Here is a 25,787-nt window from a genome sequence, read left to right as displayed (position 1 = left end):
CGATATGGACCGCCACTCCGTTGTTTCTCGTGCTCGAAACAAGACAGACCTAGTTTTTCCCCGTAGATCCTATGAATTTTTCTTCTTGTTTTGAGGAATCACGTCTTAAAGTTTATCGGTATAGTTTACTAATACCTTGTGTATACAGGGTGTTAATGAACTATACCACCAAACTTTAAGAGACGATTCCTCACATCAAAATAAGAGAAAAAGTTCATATGGACCTGTGGCGAAAAATGCAGTTTCAGGGCCTCTTGAAATTTGGCTTTTTCGCGATTTTGGACAGCCCTAGCTCTGAAACTATGCACTTTTTGCCATAGGTCTTATTTTGATGTGTAGAATCACCTCTTAAAGTTTGTCGGTATAGTTCATTATCACCCTATACAATACACGTACGTATATACACAGTGAAACTTCCCTTAAGGGACATTCCCATAATACGGACATATCTTTTTGTCCCGGCAAAAAAGGAATGTATTATTACAGTAAAGAACCCTTCCTTTTACGTACACGGATAGTCTTCTTTTTCCCCAATATTTTAGTAACCTCATCATAGTAAACAGAAATTATTTTCAGTTTATTCTGCACAGAACAAAAATTCTTTGTGCCATATGAAAATACGTCTCCGATTTAATACAGTAGACAGTGCAGCAAATTTCAACTAGAAACTAGGATGTACACTACAGACGGCTACTGCAGACTTTTCTCGAAGGATTTCGTAAACCGAATATACCAATTATGATAGTTTATGAATTCCTTCCAGAAAAGTCTGCGTTGTCCATGCAGGGTAAATATATACTTTAAGTATTTAGTAAATAATGTTGTGTGTTCTTATTGTATTACGTTTACTTTTCGTGCTATCAGTATGTGAATTCAAGGATTTCCAAAAGTATGATATTCTGCAATACACACCCATGTAAATGTACCTTCCAATAATACTTTTATTTCTTTACAGAGGATACCTATCTCTCATGACATAGTAATTCGAAAACTGAGTAGTATTTCTGATATTAAGCTATATTTAGATTTATAACTAAAGCGTGTGACAAATATCTTGGCATTTCAGCTAAACGAACAAAACGCAAGCTCTGACGCGACGTTCCCGGTTGAAAAAGGGGTGTGGCTATGGTTTGGCTAAGCAGACGAACTACAGCGCGATCAGGTGGCAGAAGGTGAATATGTACAAAATAAACGTGGCAATACCGCAGAACTCTTCATTTGCTAGCAGCATTTAAAAGGAACTTGGAGCGCCGCCTTCAAATGCCAAGATGTTTGTCACGCCGTTTAATTTAATACAGACTACATACAATTACCATGTAAGCTCTGAGAAATCTAAATTTGTGTGCTCTCTCCGTAACGAAGAAATAATCATATTCCATCGGTGTTCGGTATTTAGAGGTTTCACTATATAAATCTTTTCAGGTAAACAGCAACTTAAAAAAATGTCCTTCCTATGTTCAAAATAATCCACCTACCATTACATATACGTGAGTAGGAAGCAGTCGATCAAGAAGCTCACCCAACTGAGCCTGTCGAATGGGTATATCGCTACCGTCTGCGACAGCTAGGCGAAGTCTTGGTAATGCAACTAATCCCGATAACAAAGGGTACAAGTTGTACGTCAGGGTATGCACTGACTCAGGCAAAATTCGTAGATGAAGCTGAAAAAAATAAATACATTATTTTCACAGTAAATATAAACGAATAAGTACACTATGTGTCCTTCAAGCTTTATATGGCTACTTCGCTTCTCGTATTCTTTCAGAACAACTTCAATAAACTGAAAATACGTTTTTAATTCTACATTTGAATTTTATTCACTAGCTGGGCTATAAAGACGGTACCTGCATTTTAAACTTGATTCCAAGCCATTTCATTCAATATAGTACACAATAGAAATCGAACCTGCATATAGAAAGTAAGACAGCAGTTTGGAAGCCTATTTGATGTAAAATAAAGTACTCAAAAATTAAACTTTTTTGGTTAACTTTATATGCATCATACATCAATATTCGTGGCTAACAACTGACACTCACGGAAATAGCTTTTACTTATTTCTAATTTTTTATCCTTTTTCTTCATCTCGAGCACCCTCATGCGAAGCGGTTACCGTAAGTGAGAGTCCCGGGTTCGATTCTCGGGCGAGCTCACGTGGTTTGGATTCCACGCTAAGCTGTAGGTCCACATTTTATATAGCATCGCTGCTAAAAGGAGTGCTAAACACAAAATAAAATAGGATATCTACTAAAATTCCAAAATGAAATTTCGTGACTTTTTCGTGACCTTTTCTTTACCAAATCATAAAATTTTCTAATATTTTTAAGAGCGGATTTGGATGCGAATTAGGACGAATTTTCATCCATGCGATAGAAACTTACTTTGCTTGCGATTTGGCAACCATAGACAACCATAGTCATTTTTGGTGGTTAGCTTTGACGTTTTATAGAGCAACATTTTCCAATCTGTACTTACATTTGAACAGGGGGAAAAAAGCTAAATTTTGTGACTTTCATTACCATTTTCTGATTTCGTGACTTTTTCGTAACATTCGTGACTTTCGTGACCGATAGACACCCTGTAAAATCAAATTTTCTATTTCTCTCGTTGCACTGACAACGAACTATTGCGTCTCGAAAGCTATATATTGCAAATAGTATGTGCACCATTGTTATGGAATATGTGACAACACGAACATCAATAAATACTATCTGCTAATTATCAGTTTTCTTTCTTTTCTTTTTTAACATATACAGTACATAAAAAGCGAACGATCTGTTGGAGCAGAATACATAATTAAATTATATATATATATATATATATATATATATATATATATATATATATATATATATATATATATATATATATATATATATATATATATATAAAGAAAAAGTTTTCTCGAAAACTACACATGACGATTTACGCACACACATCATTTTGTTCCGCCGAATGAGCCCTATGGATTGGGAAATGACCCGTTTCTAAATTTTTCTCTTTCATTACACCTTAAAAATATTGTACAGTGTAAGTCAAAATGATGGACCCGATTTCAGAAATTTGTCTGAAATCTAATCAACATACCTTATTGTGAGACATGCAGTTCTAAAGGTTAATTTTCAAAGTTTAGTTTCCACGCAGTGTTTCCACTTTCTACCGCTAAGAGTCAGCAGCGAGCAGAAAAGGATAACGGCGTTGACTGAAGAACACAGATCTATTTGGCAGGAGATAGTCTATCGACTTAATATTGCTGTGTTACGCGAGGTGCTTCCATAAAACACCTATGATATGTTTGAAGAAAATTTTCACAGTTTACCTTTCTTAGTACATGTCTCACAATTAGGGTATAAAAGAATCATTTTTATTTTCTTTTATTTAAATCGATTTTTTTGATTTACATCAAATCTTTCTCTTCGTATAATACAAGTCGCGAATTGAAGAAACAAAACCATTAGGAATTAGTACTAAACGTTAATTATGCTACTTAAGTGGAAGTATCGGGGTTGAAGTTTGAATTAATTCCCAATCGTTAACTTCTTTCAATCCCAAACAATGCTTCTTAAACATTAAGGAGAACGTACAGCAATGTTTATCAACATGACACTTTTTTTTCACAAAAGTTACTGATATTTGGCAGGGGCCTAAATTTCGCCTAAAGTTATAAAATTTATATATATATATTTGGTCTAGGAATTAATTCGTGCGGGTGGACAAGAGATGGCGCAACGAACGGAGCGTCCCACAGTTCCGTGTATCCACACATGTGTTGCAAACCCCTGTCATCGCGTATCGTTCGTAGTATAGGGCAGTGGATTAAAGCGTCAACAACACCAGTTTGTAGTTAAGTGAACATGGCGCAATTTGTGCCTTGATAAAGTGTTTTTGCGGGGTGTCCTGCTGCATTACTTTAACATGCAGAAAAGTGCGACTGAAAGTCATCGTATTTTGGTGGAAGTGTATGGTGACCATGCTCTAGCTGAGCGAACGTGTCAGAAGTGGTTTGCACGGTTTAGAAGTGGTGATTTCGGCTTGGCAGACCAAGAGCGAGCTGGACAGCCAAAAAAATTTCAAGACGAAGAATTGACAGCATTGCTCGAGCAGGATTCGTGTCAAACGCACGAACAACTTGCAGCAGCATTAGGCGTTGATCAAACAACAGTCTCCAAACGCTTGAAAGCCATGGGAATGATTCAAAAGATGTCACATTGGGTTCCACATGAATTGAAAGACAGAGACGTTGAAAGACGAAAAACCATTTGCGAATTGCTGCTTCAACGACAGAGCAGAAAGGGGTTTCTGCATCGAATTATTACGGGTGATGAGAAGTGGATCCATTACGAGAACCCTAAACGAAAAAAGGCCTGGGTGAAACCAGGTGAACCAGGTCCATCACAACCAAAACGAGATATTCACTGTGCAAAGGTTATGCTGTGCATATGGTGGGATATGAAAGGTGTGGTGTACTATGAGCTGCTGCAACCGGGTGAAACTATGAATGGAGAACGTTATCGACGACAATTAATGCGTTTGAAGCAAGCTCTGGCCAGAACACGACCAGAATGGGAGAACAGACATGATAAACTGGTCAAAACCTATTTAGAAAATGTCGGATGGGAAGTTTTACCCCACCCGCCGTATTCACCAGACGTTGCTCCTTCGGACTACTACTTGTTCGATTGCATGAACAACGATTTGATTGGACAGCGGTTTACTTCTTCAGAAGATATCGAAACATGGGTCTCTGACTGGATCGCTTCCAAGGATGAGGACTTCTTTCGCCACGGAATCCGTACATTGCCTGACAGATGGGCGAAAGTGGTGGCTAGCGATGGACAATATTTTTCTTAAGGTATTTATGTATTTTGTGTTTGTACTACAGCTTCAATGTGTGCGTACCAACCGCACGAATTAATTCCTAGACCAAATATATATATATATATATATATATATATAAAAAGAGGGGATAAGACCCCTCTAAATACATTCCTATTATCTGGGAACAAACAAACAGACGAGCACACAAAAGAATTTTCGTCCTAAATGTCCATGGTGATTTCTCCGTTGGAGTAGTAAACGATCTGAAAACCCTATGTTGCGAAGAGAAAAAAGAGGATTGCCTCGTTACCCGTTGAAAACGGGATTTTCCCTAATCATCCTCTGCATGACACTCGTTTTCATACTGTGCTGTACATGAGTCTCATTGTATTATGATTATTATCTTCCATTATCGAAATAACAGAAGAGAAATGGGATTTTACTTATTTTCACTTTAAATTAATTTATTTCGGAATTTGATTTAAATCTACGATTTTTATTTAAAAAAATCTTGAAAGTGATTTAAATCAGACTGATTTAAATCAATCCACCCTGCTCACAATCACATACCATGTAGAATTTGTAACAAAATGTATCCTTACTGTAAGTGTTCTAACTTTTAGAGCTTTGAAGAAAACTGTTCAACTAAAGCAGTTGACATATGGTATAAACCTGCTATTTACTTTAGAACACTTGTGGCAACAATAAATTGTTATTAAAAATAAAAAATTTGAAATGTATCAAAAATAATTGTGTGCGCTTTCTGAATGTAGACAGTGCTTTCTCTGGGGTGATACGCAGTACCGGTACTTTTTCTCTCAAGTTATTAAAAAATTGCAATATCTCAAGCCATTTTTAATTCTATATATAGGCCCATGCAATGTTTTTTTTTTTTTTTTTTTTTTTTTTCAATTTAAAACTTTTGAAGAGTGGCAAAGAATGTATTATATGCTTTAAAAGATAATACAGTAAATAGAAATCAGAACTAGCTAATATCTTCTACTTTAAGTTTTCCTTCGCTGCCAATTAGAACGCACAAAATACCATAGTTTTTGTATTTTTGTTTTTCGCACGGCTTTTGTTTTTCCAGAAACAAAGTACTATGTGTAGATATATTCATTTCTCAAGAGAACTACGCAAATACAGTTTATTTTGAATGTTTATACATTCAGACAGTTCACTTCCACAGAAATAAGTTTCTACCAATTTGTACCTGCTTGTGTCCTGCAAACATAAATGCATCGCTGGCTTCCATAGTGAGTTCCAATTCCATAAGTCGCGTGGTTTGGTTACGAACATTGTACGAAACCGTCATAGGAGTTCGAACCCAACCATGAGCGGGAAGTTGCATTTCCATGTACAGGGGTATGCTTTCTACTTTCACAGTAGGTAGCGTAATACTGCTGCTGGTAACAAATGCCGGATGAGCTGTAGATGTCTTCCTGTTGACGAAACCCAACATCAATTAAAGAGCAAACAAAATAAAGCATAAAAAATGAACACATTTCTCATTCTTTCAATAATATATTAGTGGAAGCTTGTCTAATCCTCATCCTTGGTGTAGTATGATGTCTAAGTAATGGTTCGGATCCCATTTTAAGAAGTAGGTTTCAATTCGTGTAATCTCGGTGCCAAACAAAGACGTTAAATTCCATCAATAATTAAAGAATTTACACGTTACACTGCTTGTATGGCGACTTAAGGTTGACATGTACAGAGAAACTATACGAGTAAAATGGTGTGTGTTCCTTCTGTTTTAAACTGGTTAAAATTACTGAACTATCTATTGTTTTAAATTATTTACTTTTTACGCAATACCATTAAGTTAGAGCAATCCGAAGAAAAAAAGTGAAGAGTAGTAGTATTAAGTATACGTGGAACTTTCAAGGAGAAGAAAGGGGAGGTACATTTATAAAGATTTTGTCATCGTGGCTTCATATAATCCACACATTTATATATATTGAAAGTTCAAAATTCCCGTCCACTTTAAATCGGAGAGCGCGGTAGTAGCTGTGGCGTGAGAAGTCCTTGGTTCAATCACATGCTAAATGAGTTTGTGAACAGCATCATGTCCATGTGTCTTCTCGGGATTCACCAAGTCCTTCATCATCACTCACTTTCATAAATCATCCGTCTACTTTAGCCTAAAGAGTATAACCGTGAGAAGTAAAACGGGAAATTTCACTTAATTTCTATTCAGTTCAAAATATATATGGTTTCGTATGCTTGATTGTTGCTCGCTGGAATAGCAATGACGAACATTACACATACGCTCCACTGAGCGACAATTGAGCACTGAAAGCTGTATATGGCTGTCGTAAACAATTTTCAAAGAATAGTAGTATTTTAGCTAGCATATCAAAAAGATATAAACAACTTCTAAATTTGGAAAATTGCTTTTTCTTTCAACTTTCTGTCACTGCGCTCACCCTTTATGTTTACATCTTTCAAACAAAACTAATATGCAGCCTCTCCTTCCACACTTTTGTTTATACTATGCAACATCTATATCAAATGGTATTCTTTTGGTATCTCGATTCAACTGTAGTAAAATTTTATGCTTTTTAGACAGAAGTACCTCTGACATATGGCGGCAAAGTTGTCTATGAGTACGCAGTACATGTTCGCAAATATCGGGGGTGTTCGAAAATTCGAGGCAAGCGACGGTGTATATATACTGAAGTGAGCAGAAAATAAAAACATGAACAGACATGACGAAAGAACATTCAGAATAAATAAATGAAAGAAAAACACTTATTTTGTGGGTTTGGCAAATAACAAGGAACGATAAAGACTCATTAAGCATTTCCTATGGAATATTCTACTGTCTGGAGATGCAACGCAGACATTTCATAAAAGCAAAGAAAAACGTGGAAAAGAATGGAGAAAATAGGCTGTGTAGAAAGAAAAAATAATGAAGGACTGTTGGAAATATTAGGGGATTCAAAGAACAATAATAGAGATAGCTAAACAGAGAAAAACGAACTAGTAGTAGGACACTGAGAAGAAACTGTCCTCTGAGGGATGTAAAAGAAAGTATTGTAGAAGGAAAATGAAAGGAAAAGATGACAACAAATGACAGGTGAGAAGCACGATGACTCAGTGGTAGTGCGTTCACTTCTGGTGTAGGAATCCTTCGTTCGATCCCAGACTACGCAAATTTGTGGAGGACAACATCGTGTCTGCGAGTCTTCACGGGATTCTCCTGTTTCCTTCCACATTATTATTCTTGGGGCCGCGGTGGCTCCGTGGTAGTGTCCACCTCTGGTGCATAGGGTCTTTGGTTTGATCCCAGCTCGCGCCAAGTGAGCTTTGTGGTGGACAAACACCGTGTGCGTGGGCTTTCTCGGGGTTCTTCCATTTCGTCCCACTTTCTTCATTTCTCATCACCATCGTCTCTTTTAGTCTAGCCGGCATAACCGTGGGACGTAAAATTTAAAGATTTCATTTTTCCCATCCATTCTTTTACAATCATCATTTTCAGTAAATCCCCCGTCTCCTTTAGCCTAAAGGACATAATCACAGGACGTAAAGCTAGAAATTTCATTTCATTTCATTCAACAAACGATTCTAGTATTTAAAACAGCACTTAATTTAATAGTATTTAAATGCATTTCTATATAAATTTATAACAAACCATATTCTATTAATGTAATACTGTATTTATGTGAAAAGATGGGAACAAAAATTATTATTACGGTAAGAAATAAAAATTAACAAAATTAAAAATACCTTCATTATTACAGAGTGAAAGGTACTGAATTATACTCATAATTGTAACTATGGAACAATTAGTAAGTAAATTATGAAGAAATATTAAAAAAAAAAAAAAAAAATCGTCAGTCTTACACAATCTTAACTATCAAACACAAATATACTGAAATGAAAATAAAATTTATCTTAGTTGCGTTAAATCCTATTCAGACCAATATTTGAACCGATATTTTGCCCACTTAAACTCCTACAAATATCGTCAGGGCTTCAGTTTTTTCTTGTACGTAAATAAGATTCTTCTTACATTCTTTATGTAACTAAAAAAAATGTATATGGGAGAAGACGCTGAAGCTCCGACGATGTCTTTAGGAGTTTAGGGTGGAGGAAATATAGGTTCAAATATTGGTCCGAATAGGATTTAACTAAAATCAGTATCGTTTTACACAAACAATTTATCAGATAAAGAACTTACCGTTTCCATTTTACTGTATACATCCCTACAGAAACTTGTTGATCACTAGCCTGGTTGATGGTCAAGCAATAAGCTTCAGCACCTACTTCTCCACATTGTAAACTATGGGATTCAAGTTGTGAACTCAGATTCCCGTCGACGGATACTACGTGTTCTGACTTTAAAAAAATAAGTAAATAAATTCAATTCCAATATTTTCTAATGTTTACTTCTGAATATTTAAAATATTTACAAATTTTGAAATTATGTTTGGTTATTACTAATGCTAAGTAAAAAGAGAAAAATCTAAATATATATTCATAGAAATTAAAATAGCGAAAATATATATAACACATTTCGGGCGCATATAAATACAATCGATACGCCACTGAGATCTGTGGGCATAAGCTGTAGCTAAGCGCTGTACATTGCTTAGCACTCTTATGGCTTCTTCTTCCACGATTAAGATTAAATATGTGCGAAGTCCAATGTCATGGAAGTTGGTATTAGGATCACTTTCCAGGCAAAGTTTACCTATGTCAGAATTGTTAAACACTGTCGAGGGAGAATATAATTCGACAATCGGTAAAACGTGTATTCATGACGTAATATCTCGTTCTAAATTACAAGGCTCGAGAGGAAACTTGACTTCAACACCAGCAAGAACACTTCAGTGAAAGTAATGAATGAAATGCTGAGTGACATCAGTCAAATAACTTGTCAAAAAAACATCCGCCCCACAAAGTGATAGCTAGTGCCATCGTAAGGACTGAGTACATCTCACTACCAACCACTAATCTTGCAAAATATTGGATGAAAGACTGATGGAAAGTGTATGAACTTCACCAGTGGCAAGTGAAAATAAATATTCACATTAGACGACTTTGACAGTAGTCAAATACGAACCACTATTTATCGCCTTAGCGGGTCAAAGGAACGTTGCGACTACTGCATGGTAACTTTTCTAAAAAGGTTCGTGGCTGTTGCGAAGTTTGAGTATGCAGACAAGTTGGTGATACGTTAGTTAACAAATACGTAAACGTAAATGCTTTAGTACTTACAATCAAGCATTATTATTCCCATTCACTGCACAAATATCCCACTGTATGAACAGAACATTCCAAATGTGTGCATTCACATAGATGCAGCATCATGACACACCGCCGCGCTTTTACCACGAAAAACAGCAATAAACATGCACTCATGTTATTCCGTTTATTGGCATACCAGTAAAGAGCATTGATGTCAGTCCGATGATTTTCCTTTGCACTTCTAAAGCAATGTCTCACCTAGAGCTGCGTACGAACCATATGTATGTGGGTGGTAACAGAAAGGGGTGAGAATACCTATGCCAATTTTCCAGCGCACTCTCCTATAATAGAAATTAAGATGTGAAGCGATTCACAATGTTGGCGGCCCAATCGAAAAAAAAAAATGAAATCTTTAAGTTTTACGTCCCACGCTTATACCGGCTAGGCTAAAGGAGATGGTAATAATGAGAAATGGAGGAATGAAGAAAGTGGGAGGAATCGGGAGAACCCGAGAAAAACTCACGCACATGATGTTTGTCCACCACAAAGTTCACTTGGCGCGAGCTGGGACCGAACAAAAGACCCCACGCACCAGAGGTAAACGCTCTACCACTTAGCCACCGTTTCCCCTGGCCTAATCGAAATAGCGCCCATACCATGTCATTTCTTGAGGTTGTTTACACATATCCGGAACAAAATTTGAGAGCATCAATCAAATTTATTTTGTAATAATAATAAACTCTCTGGTCTTACAGCCAACGAAGAGTTATGATCACCTTCTAGCTTGGTGATGTCTGATAAGTACGGCCCGAATTTATATGTACTTACAAAAATAAAATAAAATAAAATAAAATAAATAAATAAAAAATGAAAATATACACTAAAATCTTACAAAATATGCACTTAAGAAAGAGATTATTTGCTTTCAGATTCATTTGTTTACAATATTTACCATGTTCAGAATGAGTTTCTACAATATACTAATGGAAATGTTTAAAGGTTTTTTGATGCCAAACGTCGTCTTTTGTCTGTTCTGGTCGTCTACGTTATAAGGTAAGTTTATAGGCCGAAAATTGCCTTCCAACATCAATTTATGATTGAACAAGGCAGTCTTTAAGGCACCTGCCAGTTCTGGTGAGTCTTGAAGGATAGCCCCCTCAGCTCAAGGCAGCTTCGCGAGTCCTCTAGTCCAGTGCGACCTCGGGAAAGGATTAGTGTACCCCTAGTCCAGTGTTACCTCAGGGCGGTGTAGGTGATTCGATCAGTTGGACGACTGATGCTGGGTCCCTCGGTGGTCCTTTTATTTGTCCTCTTCGGGTCCTTCCGTGAGGTCCGTCTTCTTTCGGCGTTCTTCGGTGTCTTTCGTGTCGGCTTCTTGTCTGCTAGGTTGTTTACAATCAATAGCACGTGTTGCGTTGACACGTGCGTCTGTCGTGATGTGGGGATCCTTACAATATTCACACAATAACACAGAAAACTTGAAACACTCATCTGGCATCCACACACGTACTGGTTGGTTGACTCGGTCTTTCCTAACCTTGGATTTGAGATAAACGCCTTACCAAACTTCCCTTTAATCTCTTTTCCAGTTTCAGCTAGAACAGAACTTAAATAAGTTGTTTTCTTAGCAAGTTGGAGTAGTTCGTAGAAGGCTGCATCCTGAGTTTCCAGACGATTAATTATTTCAACATTTGACGAAAAATGTCCATTAATGAATTTACTATCTTGATAAACACTTATCTTTTCTAATGATAGAAAAAAGTATTCCAAAGGATAGCACAAATACTTTCTTAAGGGATGTCCAATACACATGAAACTAGAGATTTAAGACCCTAAAAGTACAAAAATAATTCGTAACTTCAAATATATACAGAAACATGCGAATACCAATAGAATATGCACTAATATTCATGCGCATATATACTTTTAAAAAGTCCAGGTCCTACTGGTCGCTTTTATCATCGTTATTTCTGCTTTTGAAGATCAGTGTTCGCTCTTCTGAACTTAAGTAACTCTTCAATTGCCTCACAATGTTGGATTAGCATGAAAAATGCTATGCGTTCACGGTGGATTGAAGCAAGGATTATTTAAAGCAAAAGCGCGTGGACTTACCATTTGGTTACATAACCAATTTATATACAGTGTAAATTCTAAGTATTGATCCTAAGTTCCAGAATAAGACACGTAAATAATATATACACACATCCGAATCATAAGGAAGCAAACATTCCACCATCATCAGGATTACTGTGGCCGTAAGAACAAACTCTTTTATGCCAAACATATGATTTACTTACTTAATCACATTATCCAATCTTAATAGTCAAATTTACACTTGGGTAATCTATTTTCCAAATTCAGATGTAAATATAAACCACGATGTAAAAGCTAATAGTAAACACAATCGTAACAATTCTTTTTCTTTAAATTATCCTCGAGCCATTATGAAATTATGAACACTTTCTGCCCTATTCTACATACAGAATGTTTCCAAAATCTTCATTCGATCTGAGTGTGTTGTAGCTTGAAAACGGATGAAATACGTACAGTTTAACGGATTGTTCGTTTCGCTGGTGGAAGATGTCATTAATGTATAGGACTGACACAAATTACTGACACTCCCTCAATTACCAGTCAAGTCACCAACTCTTGTCCGTGTTCAAGGTATGCGAAAAGTACGAATTTCGGCTGAATGTGTATCGTACGCCCGAAGGAAGCTACATTGAACATCTGTAAACTAGAAACTTAATGTAGGTGATTATAATTATTTTGGATTATATAACAAATTTGTATTTTTTTTTCTTAAAGGAGTTTGGTTTACCAACTGTCTGTCCGTGTGTCCATCCGTCCGGGATCCAAAAACAATCTTAAGATCAATTTTGTCCAGGATGTAGAGGATCAAAAGTAAGGAATCGAGTTCATCGATAGAGCTAATTCATCCACCGGAAGTAGTAGAAATGAACCTTTTCCAATTTTAACGTTGATTACTATAGAGCAAAAACGGTACTAGATAGCGAAAAACGGTTTCCCGCAATCAATTAAGCGTTCCAAGAATTCATTTTATGTCCACCCTACACTCACTACTAAAACCCGAAGTGATAGGAATCTACAAATAACTTCCAGTTTCACAGAAATGATAAGAGATAACAAGAAGATATTTTTTTTTAAATCGATTTAGCGTTGTAAGAATAGGTACTATTTTCTCTTTTACCGTTCTATTCATACCGGAAGTTGCAGAAATCAACCATTTTCGGTTTCAAAGTTGATCGCTGCAGAATAAAAACGGTAAGTGATAGCGAGAATCGGTTTTCTGTAATGAATTAAACGTCCCACCTCCATTCTAATTTATCTATACTAAAATCGGAAGTGGTAAAAATCTACCACTACTCCTACTTTTAATGTTAACTGAGAAAATATCAAGCCATATAAACCCAACTCTTTCATGTAGTGTACATGTGACAGCACTACCTGTTCAAATTTGATAAAATACGTGTATGAACTCGAACACTTCCTCTTTCGAATGGTAGACGTAGCCGTATTCAAGCTATAACACTCTTAAATTGCATAAAGACTTCACGGGTATCCTGTAGCACTAAATCACTTGAGTTTGGTTGCAGTATGCAGATGACTCTAGACAGTACCATACTACATTTTAACTAGTATCGTGGAAGGACAAGCTTTCTGAGACAAAGTGGAAAAAAGAATTCTCATACATTAAATTAGTTAACAAAAAAGGTTGGAGGTCCTACTTTACCAGCGTGACTACTGAGTGTATTTGAAGCCCATTTCAATGAATAATGACTCTGGTCAGGTATGACTAACGTACAAATCCCTACCTTCTGACGCACTTTTTTTTTTTTTTTTTTTTTTTAATTCATTCTGAATAAATGAATTTACTAAAATATAATGACTCATAATTTAAGTTATCCTTTCCAGCTTGTCTAGCGGCTACGCGAGCACTTTTGGTGTACGTCGTCCCGGGCTCGATTTCCTTTGAGTTAGCATTAAAATTTGAATGTATTCCGGTAGTCCAAATTTCACCTTAAACTAGGTCTACGTCTCGTATAGCACCGGTACTCAAAAGATGCCAAACTGCAACAAACCACAACATAATTCCAATTGCAGAGACTGCATACAAATTGATTTGTTCATTCCGAAGACATTAATGTTAAAAGACGGCTAATGAAATTGTTCAGGTATGAACACAAAAGGAAAGGAATATACAAATCGCGTATGGCATAAAATAAATTTTGAACGTATACACTCACATGCAACAAGAACAAATTTTGGGCAACCACTTTCTCTACAAGCCCATATTCTGGCAACTACAGGTAAAAACTACAATCCTTTTGCTCTAATTAAAATCTCAATTGGCCAAAGAAAACCCACATTTGTTTAATTTCAGATATAGGCTTTCCAAAGGGAGGGGAGTGAGGCAGATTTTTTAAACATAACTGTACATAATAATTATTAATAACAGTGATGTTTTCTTCCTACGCATTTACAGACATGAACCTTTTGCATATCTTGAGTACGTTTTGCAGTACAACCAAAAACAATTATACATACCAGTTCTAAATTTGTTGTTTCAATTATTATGGGCCACTGTGAAAGACAAGTAATATTTGGCATCATGATAAAAGGCTCCTGTGCGAAAGTTTTGTTAACAGGTTCGAACTTGACAGAGAAAAACTTCGCTGAAATATCAAATGGCTTCTGAACTGATAACACAATGCTGGTTTCAGCTACACACGTGTTGTTCCCAGGCTGAAAAACTGTATAGCTTGCCTAAAAAAATGGAAGACAGAATAGTACAAACTGGAACACAGATGGGAATTTAAATAAATAATTAAATTAATCAACTTTAAAATAAACAGATTTTTCATTTTTTGTCTACACTTTCACACTGCTAACGTCTCTACAGAGGGGAACTGGACAGATATAGCTTCGGTTATCTCTAATTTCTGCATTTTAATATAGAAATACTACTCCTAAATTCTACATTAAACTTATAGAACAATAATAATAATAATATACACAGAAATCGTAATATTTTGTCTTGTAACATAGCCATTATGAAAGAGGCAAGAAAAGAATGGTTATGGGAACAAAAATGAGCTGGCTCTATCTACATAGCAAAATATCCACTATGTAGATGGGCCAAGCTTATTTTATCTTTCACACCTATCCTTCCTTGACACCCACCATTTACACCTATGATCATGTCTTGTCACCAAACAAAATATGACATTTTTATTAACTAACTAACTAACTCTATGGTTTACGGAATCCGAAAGTTCAATGACGTGTTCACAAAAGCTCCCCATTGACTTCTATCCTTGGTCAATCAGATCCAGTTTCTACTTTGTATTCCTATTTCTGCAAAATCCATCTCAATATTGTTCTCCCATCTGTGCCTAGGTCTTCCTAATGGCTGTTTTCCGATTGGTCTTCTAGTTAAAGACTTGGAAAGCGTTCCTACTTTCTTCCATCTTGGCTACATGACCTGGCCACCTGAGCATTCCAGATTTGATGGCCCTAACAATGTCTGATAAATCGTATAAATTATGCAGTTCCTCGTTATTAAGTTTCCGCCATTCCCCGTTCCCGTTCCTATCGGGTCCGAATATTCGTCTCAGGATCTTGTTCTCAAATACTTTCAATTTACGTTCTTCCCTCAGAGTAAGTGTCTATGTTTCGCAACTATACAGAACAACAGGCATGATCATTGTTTTGTATATTTTAAGCTTGAAATTCCTCGACAGAATTCGCGACAAGAGACTTTTTTTCCTGTTTTAAAATATCGAGAGCTTTAATGACTTTCCATCGCAATCATTATCAATACGAAGGAGATTTGTTAGTCCGAACAAATGATTTTAGTTTTTTTCACACTTTTGGAATGGATTTAAGGAATTTAAAATAAGATGCATTAAACAAAATAAAGGATGTTTCGCATTCGGCTGCTGTTTGGAGCTTTATTTTTTTCTGAAGAAGTTTGCAATAGTTTAGCGCGTAGTTTGGTATTATATTAATTTCAGAGAGAAATTAAACAAACAACCTGAGGTAAAAGGTTTCATTTTATACTTAGCAGATTATTTGAATTCCCTATAGCAACAAGGTATTTTACCTTTATGAAACCTTTGTGAATATTTTCATTGGCTGGGGGGCATGACAGCTCAGTGATAGAGAGTCTACCTCTGGTGCTTGGGGTTCCTTGTTCGATTCCCGGCCAGGAAAATTTGTGGTGGACAACATCGTTTCCATGGGTTTTGTCGGAATACTGCCTTTTTCTCCCACATTCTCATTCCACCAATTATTCCATCATTATTCATTTGCCTTAATCATCCAGGCTCTCTTAGCCTAACGGGCACAATCGTGGAACGCTAAATGAAAATTATCGTTCTCATTTGCTTGAAAAATGTGGGTATACAGGTTACAAAATGAATTATTTTATTAATAATATTTATTATGCTTTACATGTAATGTACTTAGTCGTATTTGATAGAACTTGAAGGCTCAGCTTTCTCTTAATAACTCTCTACTCTCACAAATAATCTATATATATATATATATATATATATATATATATATATATATATATATATATATATATATATATATCTGTGTAACGTGGGTTCCTGTCACCACGGCATGGCGCGTCCTCAGGTTGCGGATCGAGGAGAAGGCCTCTAGATATAGAGGTTAGCTGCGAATATACTGAATAAGCAGTCGCGGACAGACGACTAGGAGTGGTCCTCCAGCTTGGGGGTTTGGGTAAGGCTAACACCCTCATCCTGTAAAAAAAGGTACTTGTTCAGAAATATTCACAAAAGCCTCGGACAAGGACTGATAACTTGGCACGACCTCAGCAAAAGAAAATGGACATGAGATTTGGAACATGGAATATTAGAAGTCTTTATAGGGCAGGCGCGTTAAAATCTGTAACGAGTGAGTTAGAGAAATACAGGATGGACTTAGTAGGAGTTCAGGAAGTTAGGTGGGAAGGAAATGGATCTGAGAATTCCGGAAATTTTACGTTCTTTTACGGGGAAGGAAATAAAAATCACCAGTTAGGAACAGGGTTTTTCGTTCACAAACGAATATTACCAGCAATTAAACGGGTTGAATTTGTTACTGACAGACTTTCTTTTATTACTCTTAAGGGACGGTGGTGTGATATTATTGTTTTAAATGTACATGCTCCAACTGAAGATAAGGGTGACGATGTAAAAGACAGTTTTTACGAAGAAGTGGAACGGATATTTGACCAACTCCCGCGATACCATATGAAGATTCTATTAGGGGATTTCAATGCGAAGGTAGGACGAGAGGATATTTTCAAACCGATTATAGGGAACGAAAGTTTGCATAAGGAAAGTAATGACAACGGTGTTAGACTCGTGAACTTTGCAACATCCAAAAACCTAATCGTGAAGAGTACAAAATTCCCACATCGCGACGTTCATAAATACACTTGGACATCACCAGACGGAAAAACACATAATCAAATTGATCACGTTTTAGTAGATAGAAGAAGACAATCTAGCATAATTGACGTACGGTCGTTTAGAGGGGCTGATTGCGACACTGATCACTACCTGGTAGCAGCGATAATACGGGAGAGATTATCGTTGAATAAAGGTAATACTCAATGTCCGAAAACGGAGAGATTTAATTTAAAGAAATTAGAAGAGAGCCAGGTAAGAGAGGAATACCAGATTGAAGTTTCGAATAGATTCTCGGTTTTAGAAGACTCGGAGTGCACTAGTGTTGAGGATACTTGGATTGAAATTAGAGATAGCATTAAAAGTTCAGCAATAGAAAAATTGGGACACGCGGAAATACGTAGGAACAAACCATGGTTCGACCAGGAATGCATTAAACTAGCAGAGAAGAGAAAACAGGCAAAATTACGCTGGCTACAAAATCCGAATGAAATAACTACACAAAATTTCGCAGATATCAGGCGGGAAACTTCCAAAACTTTTAGAACAAAGAAACGGGATTTTTTGAAAGCTAAAATTAAGGAACTTGAAGATAATAGTAAAAATAAAAATATTCGGGACATGTATAAGGGGATCAGCGAATTTAAGAAAGGCTATCAACCTCGTGCTTATATATTAAAGAAATCTGACGGAACAGTTCTCACTGATACGGATAGCCTCTTAAACAGATGGAAAGATTTCTTTGACGATTTGCTGAACACGCAGACAAAAACTAATGTGCGTGGAGAAAAGGAGATACACACCGCAGAACCGTATATTCCAGAACCCAATCGAATAGAAGTGGAAGCCGCTATAAAGAAATTAAAGAAACACAAATCTCCGGGTGTAGATGAAATTCCGGCTGAGTTAATTTTAGCTGGAGGCGAAAAATTGTGGAACAAGATACACAAACTCATTCTCCTTATCTGGAACAAGGAAGAATTGCCACAAGAGTGGAAAGAGTCAATCATTGTTCCAATTCACAAGAAAGGCGACAAAACTGACTGTAATAATTATCGAGGCATTTCTCTTCTGTCAACATCCTATAAAATCCTTTCAAATATTCTGTTAGCAAGATTGGCCCCATACGCAGATGAAATTATTGGAGATTATCAGTGCGGATTTAAACGAAATCGGTCAACTATCGACCAAATATTTACCATTCGCCAAATACTCGAAAAGAAGTGGGAATACAATACCCCGGTACATCAACTATTTATTGATTTTAGAAAGGCTTACGACTCGGTTAGGAGAGAAACGTTATACAACGTTCTTACAGAGCTTGGAATACCGAGAAAGCTAATTAGATTAATTAAGATATGTTTAAGTGAATCCCAAAGTAAAGTCCGGGTAGGAAAATTTTTGTCCACGAGCTTCCACGTCGAAAATGGCCTGAAACAAGGAGATGCGTTGTCGCCATTATTATTTAACTTTGTGCTGGAATACGCCATAAGGAAAATCAAAGATAGCAACCAGGGCCTAGAGTTGAACGGCATTCACCAGGTTATGGCATATGCTGATGATGTAAATTTAATAGGGGATGATAGGAGAACAGTAGAAAGAAATGCAGAGATCTTATTAAACGCTTGCAGGGACATGGGTTTAGAAGTAAATGCAGAGAAAACTAAATACGTGGAAGTGCGTCGGGACCGTAATACGGCAAATTGTGGAGGCGTTAAAATATTAAATAATACTTTTGATAAAGTGGATACTTTCAAATATTTAGGATCAATATTAACAGACGAAAATCATATTCACGAAGAAATTAAATGTCGACTAAAAGCAGGGAATTCGTGTTACTATTCGGTTCAAAATCTCTTGTCGTCGCGAATTCTGTCGAGGAATTTGAAGCTTAAAATATATAAAACGATAATCATGCCTGTTGTTCTGTATGGTTGCGAAACATGGTCGCTTACTCTGAGGGAAGAACATAGACTGAAAGTATTTGAGAACAGGATCCTGAGAAGAATATTCGGACCCAAGAGGAACGAGAATGGGGAATGGCGGAAGCTTCATAACGAGGAACTACATAGTTTATACGGTTTACCCAACATTGTTAGGGTCGTCAATTCTAGGAGGCTTAGGTGGGCAGGTCATGTAGCTAGAATGGAAGAAAGCAGAAACGCTTTCAAAGTCTTGACTGGTAGACTCATAGGAAAACGACCATTAGGAAGACCTAGGCGCAGATGGGAGGATAATATTAAGATGGATCTCGGAGAGATAGGAATACAAAGTAGAAACTGGATGCAATTAGCTAAGGATAGAAGTCAGTGGAGAGCTTTTGTGAACGCGGTACTGAACCTCCGGGTTCCATAGGCCATAGAGTTAGTTAGTTAGTTAGTTTTATATATATATATATATATATATATATATAAGATTTCCCTTGTGAGAGATAAACAGGTGTTTAAGAATTTTTGAACAAGGCTCTACTCTCAACCAGCACCATATTGATGTCTCTTTCCATAGCATATGGTGATAGAAATATTTTCTTGATATTGAACACCACATATGCCTATACACATTAGGCTTGTATGTCCAAAAAGTCTTACTATGGTTGTCGAAACGCGCAAGTTAGATACCACAAAAGAAATTATATGGAAAGTAAGCCCTGTATACTGAGAGAAATTTATAACACTTGCCATTTAATAACAATTTTACAACTAAAAGTAGGGGTAAAAAGTGAGGGAGAACGCGGGGAACGCCGTCCCCCACCTGCAAAAATATGAACAGCGTCCCCCCAGTTCCTAAAAAATTACAATGGGCAAAGATAGACAGGGGGACGGCGTGACGTCATGCTGCTACCTATCGTTCTCCTACTTTTTCAGATTCACTTTTACCCCTGGCTAAAGGTGTCTGTCAGTGACTCTACGAAGCAACAGCGTTATCATGACACAGTTTAAAAGGAGTATAAAACGCAATACGAATTCATTTTTTCAAAAATAAAGAAAAACATTCTATGTACAAGGTTCAATTGAAAATAGCAAGATAATTTGAAACATATCATACTAGGATTAAAGTCAGTACGTGTAAAATATGTTCAAGTACATTGGCTGATTTTGTAACTTACTCCTTACGACTTTACGAAACACATCAGCAAAAAAATATAAAAGTATTATTCTAAGAGAGAAGAAAAGGAATTTTAAAGATATTTTACCTTGATCGAAATATTCCTATTTCCTGCACAATGTGCTCTTAAATAAAATGTCTTTTCATTCTTATGACCTTTTAAAAGGTCACCACTTTCTATTTCTAAAGAGCGAGTGTTAAAAGTACTTGGATCTGCATTCACATCAACACACAGTTGTGCTACAATAGAATGAAACAAAGAAAAAGCAATTATAAGATTTAAAACTTCAGAGTAGTAACTAATATTTTTAATTACAAATCTTTCAGTACGTTAATGAATTAAGAAAGTAAGATTTTTTTATGTTCCACAAAACCATGGGAAACATACTTCAGGTTAAGCTGACAATAATAATAATAATAAGAAGAAGAAGAAGAAGAACTCTCTATAATTCTTGTAAGCAGTATCTGCCAGATCTAAAAGCTCCTTATATAAGATGAGCCTTCCCATCATGTATCTCATGTAGAGCTCTTTTAATCTGCAAATAAGCATGTTAGCCCTATTAGGGGTCATAATGGGTAGGGAGCTTGAAACCCCCTTTCAACTTCAGCTGAGCCATATGAAAGTGAGAGGGCTGCTTTCACAATTTTTAACACCGTTGGAAATTTATGCTCTCCTAAAATGTTAATCTTTTGGAAAAAAACATTTATTCTTTTTTCACCAGTTGTGATCTCATCGTCTTCTAACCTTAATAGTCTCCACTCATCCACAAGTGTGTCTTCTTTGTAAGAAATAAGCAAAGCTTCAGCTATTTTGATGATTTTTTTTTCAGCTGTCCTCTTTCTTTCTTTCTTTCTTTCTTTCTTAAGGATTCAAACACTCCAAATGTTTTAACAGAGGCTTAGAAACCAAAGACGACTTGTTGAAAACATGCTTACAACTAGCAATATAGTATTTTCTTGCTTGAATTTTTTGTTTAACCTTTTAAAGGGCCTAAAATACTGTATTTACTGACTTATTTTAAAAATACTGACTTTTACTGACCAGTTTGCATCCCTGAACCACCCATCTCCTTTAGCCTAAAAGGCATAAGCATGAGTCGTCAAATTAAAGATTTTATTTTATTTCATTTCATTTGGGACGCGAAATCCGGGTTTGATTCTTGATTGGAAATCATATGGCTTGAGTTACATGTTAAATCGAACTAAAACGGGGCGTTAAACTCCCACCAACTATTCGAATCCTTGTAATTAACACAAAGAGTTTCCATTTGATACAGCAACTCACATTTGAAGAGGATAGTCTAGAGCATCAAGACCAATTTATAATGCACTATGGGCCAAAACAAAATATGAACTACACTTGTTCTTAGTAGAAAATTGGTTGAATGTACGTTAAGTCGTATATATTTTTTTTTTCAAAATCTTTATTCTAATCTACGTTTTCTGCTTCTGGTTTCATGTGTCTACACTAATTAGGACCTGGGCTACGAATGTTTGAAACTAACAATATGAAATCTGCACTTTTCTAAAAATCAACCTGGTACCAATGACCTTACTTTGCAGAATAGTTTTGTAACTAAAAGGCTACAGAAAATATTTTTACAGTTAAGTCTCAATTCAGGTCTATTATGATGGCCAGCTATACTCTTCTTGTTACACAGAAGTTAAAAGAGAAGAACAAACCATACATTCTTTCATAAGAGAGAAAAAAACCATACATTCTTTCACTGCTATTCGCAGTTCGCTTTTGGCCATCACTGGTCCAAATAATGCTGGTAGAGCCTTTCTATTTCAAGTGTGCCCCTGCTGGTGCTGCTGTCGATATGTTTTTCCCGTTCCTCTCTTGCTGGTAGAGCCTTTCTATTTCAAGTGTGCCCCTGCTGGCGCTGCTGTCGATATGTTTTTCCCGTTCCTCTCTTGCTGGTAGAGCCTTTCTATTTCAAGTGTGCCCCTGCTGGTGCTGCTGTCGATATGTTTTTCCCGTTCCTCTCTTGCTGGTAGAGCCTTTCTATTTCAAGTGTGCCCCTGCTGGCGCTGCTGTCGATATGTTTTTCCCGTTCCTCTCTTGCTGGTAGAGCCTTTCTATTTCAAGTGTGCCCCTGCTGGCGCTGCTGTCGATGTTTTTCCCGTTCCCCCTTGCTGGTAGAGCCTTTCTATTTCAAGTGTGCCCTCCTGGCGCTGCTGTCGATGTTTTTCCCGTTCTCCCCTTGCTGGTAGATCCTTTCTATTTCAAGTGTGCCCCTGCTGGCGCTGCTATCGATATGTTTTTCCCGTTCCTCTCTTGCTGGTAGAGCCTTTCTATTTCATATGTGCCCCTGCTGGCGCTGCTGTCGATATGTTTTTCCCGTTCTCCCTTGCTGGTAGAGCCTTTCTATTTCAAGTGTGCCCCTGCTGGCGCTGGTGTCGATATGTTTTTCCCGTTCCTCCCTCGAAAGACGAGGGACAAATTGCTGTGGCCGAAATTCATCAATAGTTGGATACGGAAAGAATTGCCGCACTGAAGTATTTCACGGGCTTCTACGTATCCTACGATATTCACTCGCCAAGACCACACGACTGAATGACAAATTGGCAACATAGCCAAAGTCATTCATTTCTTCCCCCAACGCAAATGGAAGATTTCCTCCGTAAGAGATCGTCGGGGTTGGGGCCGAAGTATGTTTCACATATTTTTCGAGGGCACACTTGAAATAGAAAGGTTCTAACAGAATACAGAATTACATCCGCTAACGAAAAGTAGAGCACTAGCTTTATACTTACTAGATTGTTCAATACTGACTTCGTCGCCACCTACTAGCTCAAAATTCAGCATAATCCCTCTGACCTCTTTCTCTTCGTTATTAATTACGGACACTGTGATGGGATACCACTCGCCCACTAAAGCTGGAGAATCATGAGATACTTCCAGTGTTAATTTGGAATCTCGAAGTGTGATTTCTGCTGTTGTGATCTGCTTTATATTGTCAAAATCAATCCCGTTAGGAAGCGGCCTCCTATTGGAAGAACATATAATAATTTACTTCTATTCGTTTACAGAAATAACCATATACTCAACTGAATATTACAGTATTACACTATTATGCGAATATTACACTGTTACAATCATTTTTGAGTTAGAAGCAAGCAAAGAATTAGCGTTGCCCTTACTGCTTGGGACACCTCAGATATAGTTCTTCAGAAGATAACATCTGACGAACACATTCTTACTGTAGCTGAGCGACGCCATTAACAACAAGCAGTGAGAGGGGCAAACTTCTCAATCAAAACAATATTTCATGGATCCACTGCTACAATCTTAGTAAGCAATAACAAAGAAAGGGGCCGCGTGGCTCAATGGTAGAGCGTTCACCTCTGGTGCCTGGGGTCCCTGGTTCCAATCCAGTTCACGCCAAGTGAGTTTGTAGTGGACAAACAAGGTGTGCGTGGGTTTTCTCGGGGTTTCCATCATATTATTCTTCTCCCATCATCACCGTCTCCTTGCCGACCTAACCGTGGGATGAAAAATTTAAAGACTTCATTTCATTTTCATTGCAACAAAGAACAGAGTACAATTTAAAATGTTTTGCGTAATACATGAAAAATTAAATAAAAAAACTTCTCGACTAAGAAATAATGAACCAATATATTATCAATCTAGAGCCAAAATACCATAAACATGAACTCAACCCACGTTATCAATAGGTCCCGTCTCGTATAACCTCGCTGCTGAAACGAACGTTAAACTCAAAATCAACTCAACTCAACCGACATACTGAAAGTGCAAAGAAAGGTGGTTGTACTGTCGTAATTACATATTAATAAAATACGAAAACCTTCTGGTACATTTACCGTAAATAATTAATATAACTAACCATATACAGTGATAAGCATATCATTTAAGGAGTGTCTCTTGCTCTCTTTCTTAATTCTTCACTGAACAAAGAACAATAGGTTCACAGAACCCACATACTTATTCGTTCATAACTGACAAAATATAAACAGCAAATAATGTTATGAAAAAAGCTGCTAACTAAGTTACTATCTTACAAATCACTTAACCTAAAATATCACAAACACATTATAAACGTAACCGAAACAAAATACATCAAGATATTCATCTCTCATGAACAATTAAAATGGTCTGGAAAGAAAGGCATACTTAATATATCGGGTGTTTCGAAAGTTTGGGGCCATATGCCAGCTCCGTTATGAATAAAGGTACGAAAAAATTGAAAGATATGAAAGTTGTTGGAAATAGTAGTTTTCAATTTAAAATGTAAAGTTTTTCTAATCGCACCAGAAGTTTGGGCTCAAAACTGGTAAGGCGAGTTAAATTAAAAAGCAACGTTTGCAATTCAGCAGGCTATTCCCTTTGGCTCTCACCTTACCAACATTGTTGGGAAACAGATAGAAATGTTTTAGGTTCCTTCACACAACAATGTGCACATTCTCCGTGTTATTTTTGCGTGCCCTTACGTTTACTTCGAACAGCAGGGTGAATTGGAAACGTTGCATTTTTTTCATTTAACATTGGGCGCCACTACCAATGTGGAGTCCGAAGTGCTCATAAAAATTTCACAATTTTAGATTAAAAACACCTATTTTCAATAGCATTCCTCTGTTTCCATACTTTCTTATCTTTAAATAGGAGTTCGCCTGTAGCTCCGGACTTTTGGTACACCCGGTATAGTTTATTTAAGGAGGAAACTAGTTATTAGCCTCTAATTAACTCTCATACATCCTATCTCCATATAACCCTTTCTTACCTGTATCTTGATAATACTGACAGCTGTCAGTGAAAATTCGACTTTAAATATGATTATTTGAACTAATTTATTAGAGGATACAGAAGAGCAAGGTAAGTACCTTTGGAGTTTATTTAAAAGCTTCTAGTTTGAAGATTTGAGTTAGGGTATCTGGCAATCTTGAAATGAGTAACTAGGCTAAAGCGGAGACATTTCGAGGGTTGCTCTTCATATTTTGTTTGTAAACATCCGAATCTACTACAATCAAAGCACTATATAAAACCTACACAAACGATTATAATATTAACATGATGTATAAAATAAGATTTTGAAAATGAAGGGAAATTTTTATGTTTTACGTCCTACGGTTATGCTGTCTAGGGTAAAGGAGACAGTGAAGATGAGAAATGAATGAGATGGTGGAATGAAGAATGCGGGAGGAAACGGGAGAAACCACGAGAAAACCCACGCACACGGTGTTTGTCCAGCAAAAAGTCCACTT

General features: G+C 36.8%; 1 protein-coding gene across 6 annotated transcripts in view; it reads right to left on the bottom strand.

Annotated features, from left to right (window-relative positions):
* gry (trafficking protein particle complex subunit 11 gry) overlaps positions 1-25,787 on the bottom strand; it is a 98,986-nt gene that overhangs the window by 1,426 nt on the left and 71,773 nt on the right. For all 6 annotated transcript variants that reach the window (XM_081770988.1, XM_081770987.1, XM_081770986.1 and 3 more), the window contains 6 exons: positions 23,322-23,554; positions 20,650-20,801; positions 14,581-14,799; positions 9,002-9,159; positions 6,029-6,257; positions 1,476-1,661 (listed from right to left, as the gene is read on the bottom strand). In XM_081770988.1, the coding sequence (XP_081627114.1) occupies positions 1,476-1,661; positions 6,029-6,257; positions 9,002-9,159; positions 14,581-14,799; positions 20,650-20,801; positions 23,322-23,554 (1,177 nt within the window). The remainder of the gene's footprint in view (positions 1-1,475; positions 1,662-6,028; positions 6,258-9,001; positions 9,160-14,580; positions 14,800-20,649; positions 20,802-23,321; positions 23,555-25,787) is intronic.

The sequence above is a fragment of the Thermobia domestica genome, chromosome 9 (genome assembly GCF_964235325.1).
Source record: "Thermobia domestica chromosome 9, izTheDome1.hap1.1, whole genome shotgun sequence".
NCBI classification, from domain to species: domain Eukaryota; kingdom Metazoa; phylum Arthropoda; class Insecta; order Zygentoma; family Lepismatidae; genus Thermobia; species Thermobia domestica.
Note: the sequence above shows the minus strand (reverse complement) of the source record. Positions and strands in the feature narration are given on the sequence as shown.